Below are 8718 nucleotides of genomic sequence, written 5' to 3' on the forward strand. Positions count from 1 at the left end.
CTAGACCGAAAAGAAAAAGAACCTCAGGAACACATTCCTGAGCACTGCGTATTTGTTGTAAACTGTGCTGGTATGGCCGTCCTGCCTGTCAAGGGGGGGGAAGGGAGGCCAACAAAACATGAATGAATTCAATCATTGAGAGCTATATACAGTACATGATTAGGTGCAACACCAATCTGCAGAAAATCAGCCATACAGATTCAACCTTCATATCAGATCCTATTCCGAATGAATGCTCAGGGTACCTAGTATAAATTTTAGGGCCAAAGACTCAAGATTCAGAAATCCCGCCGGGTGGGAAGATCACGAACCAGTCATAGCCTAAAAAGGAGCACATGGCCCCGTCCTCACCCTTGACTAGACTACTAGACTAGTGACTTTATAGGACTGTAGGTCAGCTCTCCAGGCTCCCTTTCTCTGTCCCTTTAAGTAACTCCCTGCTTTCCCAACCTTCCTAGGTATGTAGTCATCCTTCAGTCCCTAGTCTAAGTAGTCCAAACCACTATCCTCCCTTGCTCGGGTGCGACGCTAAGTGGACTACGATGGGTGGGTTTTTTTTCTCTATGATACGACATGGGAATCCCGGTCGGTCTGCTATCCTCACTCATCCTCATATTTCGCATCGGACCAAACTTTGCAGATGATCAGGAGCTGTGCCTGGCCGGCTCTTCAAGATGTCCCGTGGTTTGTGTTCCGACGGGAGAGGAGGACTGTTTGTTTGGGTTTCTGGGCCAATGATTCGGCCACATGCTTCGGTGACTCCCGGTCAGGGGGAGGATGAGCAGGGCCACTATGATGTGATTATGTAACTTCTGACTAAGAATAGTCCCGAAGTAACTATGCTTGAATCAAGCCGGTAACCACACTTGCATGCGGGATTCTTGTCGGATGTTTCAAGTGAAGAGCTGGTTACGGGAAATATATCACTGTGCAGATGGCTGCTGCTATCCTGATAGCAAGGCTGATGTAGCGGAGAGAGAAAATGTTTACTGGTACTATTATGACTTTGTGGTGTTGAGAGGCCGATGCATTTATATGTTGTTGGCAGCAGGATGCCTGCTAGACGGTTGGGAGATCACATGCAGTACCTTTGAGGCCCCTCTCATCTGATATGTGTTTTTACATTTACTAGCATGGTGGACTTTATCAGTATTCCAGAAGAGACTTCTACTGACCTACCATTTACCACATTGCCACCCGACATCCTCTCTTTTCAAATCAACATCTGTAGGACAATCGATGTCGTTACCACAGCTATTCTCCCGGTGGATGAGTAGTCGGTGGGATATAACAGCGCCCGGATATATCTGATGCATTCCAGGCACAGTAGCTGCTAGAAGCCCAGTCCTCCAAAGACAGTGCAGCCTTATCACTCGCTGTAAAGTGCATGCAACAATCCCGCTTCCCTGCTGGCATGCATCCATTTGATGCTCGAACGGGCAATATATGAGGGCTGGTTTGCTCACTCCTCAGTGGCAGACGATCAAGAATAACCGCTCTGTCTCGCTGAAGGAGTATCGTAATCGAGATCGTAGTCATCGTCATCGCCCGGAGAAGTCTACGCATCGATAATGATATTGTGCTCTTGTATGGTAGCTGTCTCTCTCGTTCGCATCGTGGGCTCTCTGGTGCCTGTAGTTCACACCTCCGCATTAGATTCATGTACATTGTTTGACGGTGACGAGAGCGGACTTACATGTCCGTGTATGGATGCATACTCGTAAGCTGTTGTTCAAGTGTGCAAGATGGATAAGAGCCTAGCCGGCCAGAGTGTTGCATGATTGTTGGCATTACAAAAGATGCCTTTTCCACGTATAGCCGACATATACCTATATTAGCGAAAGCGCCATGCTTGCAGAATGATCCATTGAAGAAAGAAGGACCAAGTGAATGTACGGTGAATTGGGCGGAGGAAATATTTTGCCGGGGAGAGGGCGGTAGAAATGAGAGAGGACAGAAAGTAAGAAAGAGAGAAAGAGGGAAGTCTGGAAGGTGCAAGGGTAATCCGCACAGTACACACCATCATAAAAAGCAAACTCTCCCTTTCCTGAGCCATGGCAATTGAGACATCACCTTTCTGACACATGCGAAGGACACAGCTACCCCGTCATGTTAATGTATGGTTCTAGAAGATAATTCTGACATATCATCCTCCAGTCAAGATATTTCGCAGCAAGGATCTTCACCGACATCCACAATGAGACCTCCTCGGCTCTTCGAGAAGTACGACGCTGGCAGCTTGTTACCATTTGGTAAGATAACTCAAATAAAAGACCACGAGGTGATCTCAATAGATGGTAAGACAGATTCACAGACCTCTCGAAACCTCATGGCGCGATTGCTCTAATCTGATGTGAGCCCAGGCGCACTCCCACCCACACGATCGATCTGGCCGTCCGATAGCACATCTTCGTGCTCGCATATTACGTGCAAAGACGACTTGTGCGGACTAAAGCGTCGCTGCTAGTGACTGTGCAAGCGATTCTGCTTGGCTGTGGCGAAGGCAGTCTGACATTCAGTCTCACGAGAAACATAATACTGCGGGTCTACATGGAGCTTTTCGCCTCCCGAAGCACATTCGAGCAGACAACGAGGCGTCAGTCAGATATTCGGAGGACCGGAATCTTTCTGAACTGCGATAACAAATTCACCGGCAAGCCGGATCCAATCCCAATCCTCAACATTGTCAAACTCGGCTCGCCATTAGACAAACTCTTCACCACATCAAACGTGGCTTACCCTAAGCCACTGGGCGTGAGAGGAAACTCAATTAAATTCGCACATAATCAATGCCAGCCTGTGACTACCTTGCAATAATGCCAAGCTTTCAGCCACCTTCGCCTTCCAGGGCCTTTCCCTCGCAGCTCACCGGTAATCACAGAACCGGATAAATTGATTATGAATCTCCTACGTTCGAGAGAAGACTCGGCTCGTATATAAGGGCCCTAGTCAGATTTGATCCAATGAAAGAGCAATGATAAGCCTCCAACTCTGGCGAGTACACCGACTTCTGCGTCATTCGGCTGGGATCAACGAGGTAGTCTCTTCTTACCCCTCTCCGGGGTCAGGGTGTGGACCGGATATCCTGGTGATTAAGTGTCATCATGGATGCACACTGGTCGGCAGACGGCGGGTGCATGCCTGGTTTATGGCATGATATTACCGTGGAGGTGCAGCTGGGGAAGCTGAACGAGTCGAAGAAATTGTGGTGGTGGCACTCTAGCGCGTTCAAGCGAGACTCATCAGTGGACGGAAAATCCCGCTATCACCTCCGCACAATTTCTCCGGATGTACCCACCATCCCCCGGAATTGCTCGATCAAGTAGATGGTGCGGGGAGGAGTTGGGGTCGCTTCTGCCCGCTTGCAACTTTCGTCCGTACGCCGATGCTCTTTCTTCTCCGTCTGCCCTCAACTCGCCGCCCCCCGACACACTATACCTGCTTGGCTCGGCTGCATGACGCTTATTTAGCTATGCGGATCCCATGTCTTAGTCAGTCTGAGCAACATGGCCCTATATAGCCAGACGACCTCTGGTTGAGATTTCCTGGACTTCTCTTGACTTGAGAGTTCTGAGAGGGAAGGGCCTGTGTCTTGTGTTGCCAGGATTCACCCATCGACTCACAACCCGCAAACAGAAAGTCACTCTCAAAATGGGTCTCTTCAAGAACTATCGTATCTATGTCCTCACAGCGGTAGCCTATTCAGGCTCGCTTCTGTTCGGTACGTACTCTCCTGTCTTATTTCAACCTTGCTTTGACTGACCGTCGTGTGTGCCAGGCTTTGACACCGGTGTGATGGGTAGTGTCCTTGCCCTTGACAGCTTCAAGAACGACTTCGGCCTTCCCACTGATTCAACCGGTTTCGCGTCCGCCAAGAACTCACAAGTGTCCTCCAATGTTGTATCGCTGCTGACTGCCGGCTGCTTCTTTGGTGCTATTGCTGCTGCTCCCCTCAATGAGCGTCTGGGGCGTCGCTATTCTCTCATGATTTTTACCTTTATCTTCCTTATTGGAGCAGCCGTTCAGGTTGCCTCTAAGCATGCAATTGGCCAGATTTATGGCGGTCGTGTCATTGCTGGCTTGGGCATTGGAGGAATGTCCAGTATCACACCCGTTTTTGTCAGCGAGAACTGTCCTGCGAGGATTCGTGGTCGGATCTCAGGACTGTTCCAAGAATTCCTGGTCATTGGAAGCACATTCGCTTACTGGCTCGACTATGGCGTTTCTTTGCACATCAAGCCCAGTACCAAGCAGTGGCGTGTTCCCGTGGCGGTTCAGCTAATCCCAGGTGGCCTCATGTTGATCGGACTCTTCTTCCTCAAGGAGTCACCGCGCTGGTTGAGCAGCAAGGGCCGTTTTGAGGAAGCGCTAGACTCTCTGGCTTACATTCGCAATGAAGCGCCTGACAGCGACGCGGTACAGCAAGAGATGGCTGAGATTAGAGCAGCTGTCGAGGAGGAGGCATCCGCCACCGAAGGACTGAGTTACAAGGAGTTCTTGGTGCCCAGCAACCTCAAGCGCTTTGCTTTTGCCTTCTGCCTCATGTTCTGGCAGCAATGGAGTGGAACCAACTCCATTGGGTACTACAGTTCGCAGATCTTCCAAACTATCGGACTCAGTGCTACGAGTTCCTCTCTTTTTGCTACTGGTATCTATGGGACAGTGAAAGTTGTCGCCACTGCAATCTTCCTATACGTCGGTATCGATAGATGGGGTCGCAAGCCCAGTTTGATCGGTGGTGCTTTCTGGATGGCCAGTATGATGATCATCCTTGGGGCTCTCTTGGTCTCATATCCTCCCGACACGAACGCCAGTGGTGTCTCTAAGCCCTCCATTGCTATGGTCGTTATGATCTACCTTTATGTCATCGGCTACTCCTTTTCGCTGGGTCCGACCTGTTGGGTTGTTGTCAGTGAGGTAAGTTCTCCCCAAGTTTCTGCTGCATCTCAAACAGAGTGGCATAATTAACATGTGAGACTAGATCTTTCCTACACGACTACGTGCATACGGCGTCGGTTTGGCAGCGACCTCACAGTGGCTCTGGAGCTTTGTGGTGACGGAGATCACTCCCAAAGCCGTTCACAGCCTTGGCTGGAGGACTTTCCTCATGTTTGGCATTTTCTGTATTGGCGCAGGTATTTTCGTCATCATCTTCGCCAAGGAGACCAAGGGCCGCAGCCTGGAGGACATGGACATCCTCTTCGGCGCGGTCAACGAGAACGAACGACGCGAGGCGGTGGAGCACACCATGCACAAGCAAGGCGCCACTCACATCGAAGACATGAACGCGGAGACTGTTCGTGTGCGGAACAGCCAAGACAGGGTCTAGCTGGCTAGGTCTTGTGGCTTGATTCCTTCCCCTGAATACGATTATGACTTTACCGCGGGGGCTGGATCCTTACATAGATATTAGAGGCTAGAGAGAGACTTAGAATATCGGGGCTGTTTACATGATCGTGGGCTGGCAGCTTGATAGAGGATACCTACACTTGCAAATCTTGATTACTTCAAGCAATCCCAGCGTTCAAGCGTAGCGTTCCATTCCATTGGTAAGGTTTCTTTGCTTTCCCTAATCAGACTGATCCGAGACATCACAGCAGATGATCTCCCCCTGTTTCATACGGGCTCGCCGTAGTCCAAATGAGGTTCTCAATAGAAGAAACACTTAGAAAGTACACTTGATATGGAATGTTAGAAGCTTTCCTTGCTCGTGTCCATCCAGGTCACAAGTGATTACTCATGTTTCTGCACCAAGCCGTCCTTGCATAGGCTTGGCATCTCAGTTCTGGTGTCGCCGGTGTCAGTCCAGACTCCTTGAGTATGATTTCCGTTCCTTCCCTGACAGGTTCTGGAGAAGGAGGCCGTGCAGCAAAGCCACTCGTTCACTGACTAGTCACTCATAGTACCGCCACCTCAGGAGTGCAGGCAGGAGCGGTACAGTCTTCCCTTCGCAGCACGGGGCGCTGTGCAGTGCATCGATCCCATCCCCCAACTTACATATCATATATGAGCTATTCCCTTCTCTCCCTCTCTTCACCATTCCACCTCCAAGATATCGCTTCGAACATAGTGATTCGGCATCGCGTCAATTGTGAGGCTTCTCTACCTGCTCTACTTTCTTTACACCTCATTAGCAATCATGCATCTCTGGCACCTCTTGCCTCTCGTGGCTTTTCCTTACGCTTGCCGTATCCTGCTTCCGGAGCACGGTGAACTGTCAGGCAATGGCCGGCCGGAATGCGACCTTCCTTCCTTGATCGACGCGACGGTGGATGACCTGCAAGAGGGCCTGAACAAGAGTTGCTTCACCAGTGTGGAATTGGTCAAGGTGCGTGTGGCCCTCAACTCCTTGGCTTACCCGAAGTCGGAGGTCGTGGAGGCCTGGTTAATCGGAAATCCTGTTTAGGCGTACACGCTCCGAATCCATGAGGTCAATTCGAAGACGAATGCTGTTTTGGAGGTGAATGATGAGGCACTCAGTATTGCAGCGGCTCTTGACAGTGAGAGAAGCAGAGGGCAAGTTCGTGGGTAAGTCTGGTATCACATGGGGACTTCGAGTTGGGAATTGGGCTGCTAACTCTTGTGGGGTATGGGTGCAGGCCTCTGCATGGGCTGCCGGTTCTGATTAAGGATTTGATCGGAACGGGGGATCAACTCAACAATACAGGTACGGCGGATTGGTCTTGTTGGGCTGGGTAGAGGGACTCGTGGCTGACTTCTTTTATAGGCGGGTCTTATGCTCTCCTCGGATCCAAGCTTCCTGCTGAAGCCACAGTGGTGAGTAAACTCAGAGAACAGGGGCTCATCATCCTAGGCAAGAGCAGCGTGTCGGAATGGGCCAATTTTCGCTCCTTCAATTCGTCCAACGGGTGGAATGCCAGGCGAGGTCAGACGTATGCGGCCTACTATCCTGGGCAGGATCCGAGCGGAAGTTCGAGTGGGAGCGCTGTTGCGACTGACCTGGGGCTGGTCACTTTTGCTCTGGGTACAGAGGTAAGCTGGCGACCGTCAACATGATGATTTGATATGAGCTAATTGCCTTTCGTTCTGACAGACTAGTGGCAGCATTCTGCTTCCCGCCGAGAAGAGCAATGTCGTCGGTATCAAGCCCACCGTCGGTCTCACATCGCGATACATGGTCATCCCCATCAGTGAGCGCCAGGATACCGTTGGACCCCTGGCCAAGACAGTCAAAGATGCTGCCATGCTGTTGCAAGCTATTGCCGGTGCAGATTCCATGGACAACTATACGCTGGCCTCGCCCTTTGGCAACTACTTGCCCAATTATGTGGATGCCTGCAAATTTTCCGGGCTGCAGGGGAAGCGCATCGGTGTTCCACGAAATGTCATCGCTTATTTTGAGCAGTCCGATGCCTCCATGATCCCGGTCTTCGAAGAGGCAGTCTCCGTCATTGCGGGTGCTGGTGCGGCTGTCATCGATGAGACAAATTACACAGCGTACAGCGACTTCTCCACCAGCTCTATCCCAGCTTCGGTAGTGGCCGCTGATTTCACCTCAAATATTGCCACCTACCTGTCAAGTCTGACCGGAAACCCCAACCAGCTCCACAGCGTTGCAGACATTCGCCATTATACTCAGCAGAGTCCACCCGAGGAATATCCATCTCGTGACACAGGGATCTGGGATCAAGTTATTGCGGCGGGCATGAACAACACCTCTCCCGGGTTCTGGTCATTGTATCAAGATAACTTGCAATTTGGCGATGAAGGGGGATTGTTGGGAGCACTGAGACGGCATGAGCTCGATGCTGTCATCTTGCCCACTCACCTGGCCTCTGATATCCCTGCCATAATTGGGACGCCGGTGATCACCGTGCCGATGGGGGCATTTCCGAACGGAACACCGGTCCGAGCAAATGCGCGTGGAGATCTGATCGAGCAGGCGCCTGGGATCCCTCTTGGCGTCAGTTTCCTGGGACCCAAGTGGAGTGAAGAGGCTTTGATAGGTATGGCATATGCATTTGAGCAGCGGACGCTGGTTCGCGACCGACTCGAACGGTACATTGAGCCGCTCTTTTGAGCCAGTGAAGAATGTCTATCTCTCATAGTAATCTGCCAGCCTGTCAATATGAGCACCGCCCTTTTTGAAAAATGCTTAGTTTTGATTCATTAATGTAATGGGTTGCACGGCTGGGTAATTTAGGTATCTGGCGATGGCAATCGATAGCGATATTGCGAGCCATTCTGATGATGTTCTGCTCAGGCAGCTTAACAATAGCCTAGTGCATGAGCATTGGGCTATAATGCTGGAGTGCGCATGTTGAAGGCCATAAGCAGCGAATTTTCATGATCTGGTGTTATTTTTAGCCTACGATGCATAGTCAACACCTGGGTGGGTAACTAGACGCCTCGGGCAGGGGTGAGAATTGTAAGCTCGACGAGAAGCGATCGACGCAATAAACTGGCTTGACGATGTTCCCCGTATATCAAATATCGTAGTGATGTAGCTAGTGCGGAATATTTCAGGCTTTTAATACATAATTCCAGGATCATCTCCCAACCACAACATCGGTAGAGAGCAATATGGTTAAATCATGCTGCCTCAGGCATACGGCATTATTCTGCCACGGGGAGCTAGGGGCGGTCAGGAAATGAACAGTTTTCCCGCCGAGTTTTGGCCGGCTGTTTTAACTACTTTTCTGCCGGTTTGGGGCGGTCAGGGATTGAACAGTTTTCTCGCCGGGTTTTCTCCGGCTG

The 8718-nt window shown here is 50.8% G+C and overlaps 3 protein-coding genes across 3 annotated transcripts; 2 read left to right on the plus strand and 1 right to left on the minus strand.

Annotated features, from left to right (window-relative positions):
• Nucleotides 1–1197: 1197 nt before the first annotated feature.
• Nucleotides 1198–1636, minus strand: BO66DRAFT_211971 (uncharacterized protein). The gene has a single exon (XM_025642597.1). It carries the CDS (start codon nucleotides 1564–1566, stop codon nucleotides 1255–1257), a length of 312 nt encoding a protein of 103 aa, XP_025499200.1. The 5' UTR covers nucleotides 1567–1636; the 3' UTR covers nucleotides 1198–1254.
• Nucleotides 1637–3441: 1805 nt separating this feature from the next.
• On the plus strand, nucleotides 3442–5481 carry BO66DRAFT_383523 (sugar porter family MFS transporter). The gene is made up of 3 exons (XM_025646057.1): nucleotides 3442–3721; nucleotides 3779–4917; nucleotides 4982–5481. Exons 1-3 carry the CDS (start codon nucleotides 3652–3654, stop codon nucleotides 5327–5329), a joined length of 1557 nt encoding a protein of 518 aa, XP_025499201.1. The 5' UTR covers nucleotides 3442–3651; the 3' UTR covers nucleotides 5330–5481.
• A 238-nt stretch (nucleotides 5482–5719) lies between these two features.
• BO66DRAFT_383525 (putative amidase) lies at nucleotides 5720–8041 on the plus strand (the record flags this gene model as incomplete). The annotated part of the gene is made up of 5 exons (XM_025646058.1): nucleotides 5720–6322; nucleotides 6407–6528; nucleotides 6600–6667; nucleotides 6728–6993; nucleotides 7055–8041. Exons 1-5 carry the CDS (start codon nucleotides 6140–6142, stop codon nucleotides 8039–8041), a joined length of 1626 nt encoding a protein of 541 aa, XP_025499202.1. The 5' UTR covers nucleotides 5720–6139.
• Between the last annotated feature and the right edge of the window lie 677 nt (nucleotides 8042–8718).

The sequence above is a fragment of the Aspergillus aculeatinus genome (genome assembly GCF_003184765.1).
Source record: "Aspergillus aculeatinus CBS 121060 unplaced genomic scaffold BO66scaffold_64, whole genome shotgun sequence".
Lineage (NCBI taxonomy): Eukaryota > Fungi > Ascomycota > Eurotiomycetes > Eurotiales > Aspergillaceae > Aspergillus > Aspergillus aculeatinus.

What these genes read in the sequence shown, in the direction of transcription:
- BO66DRAFT_211971 (XM_025642597.1), bottom strand. Translation starts at nt 1,566, where the DNA reads ATGCGTAGACTTCTCCGGGCGATGACGATGACTACGATCTCGATTACG.
- BO66DRAFT_383523 (XM_025646057.1), top strand. Translation starts at nt 3,652, where the DNA reads ATGGGTCTCTTCAAGAACTATCGTATCTATGTCCTCACAGCGGTAGCC. An exon ending in TTCAGGCTCGCTTCTGTTCG is followed by an intron (nt 3,722 to 3,778) that starts GTACGTACTCTC and finishes CGTGTGTGCCAG; the next exon opens with GCTTTGACACCGGTGTGATG. An exon ending in GTTGGGTTGTTGTCAGTGAG is followed by an intron (nt 4,918 to 4,981) that starts GTAAGTTCTCCC and finishes ATGTGAGACTAG; the next exon opens with ATCTTTCCTACACGACTACG.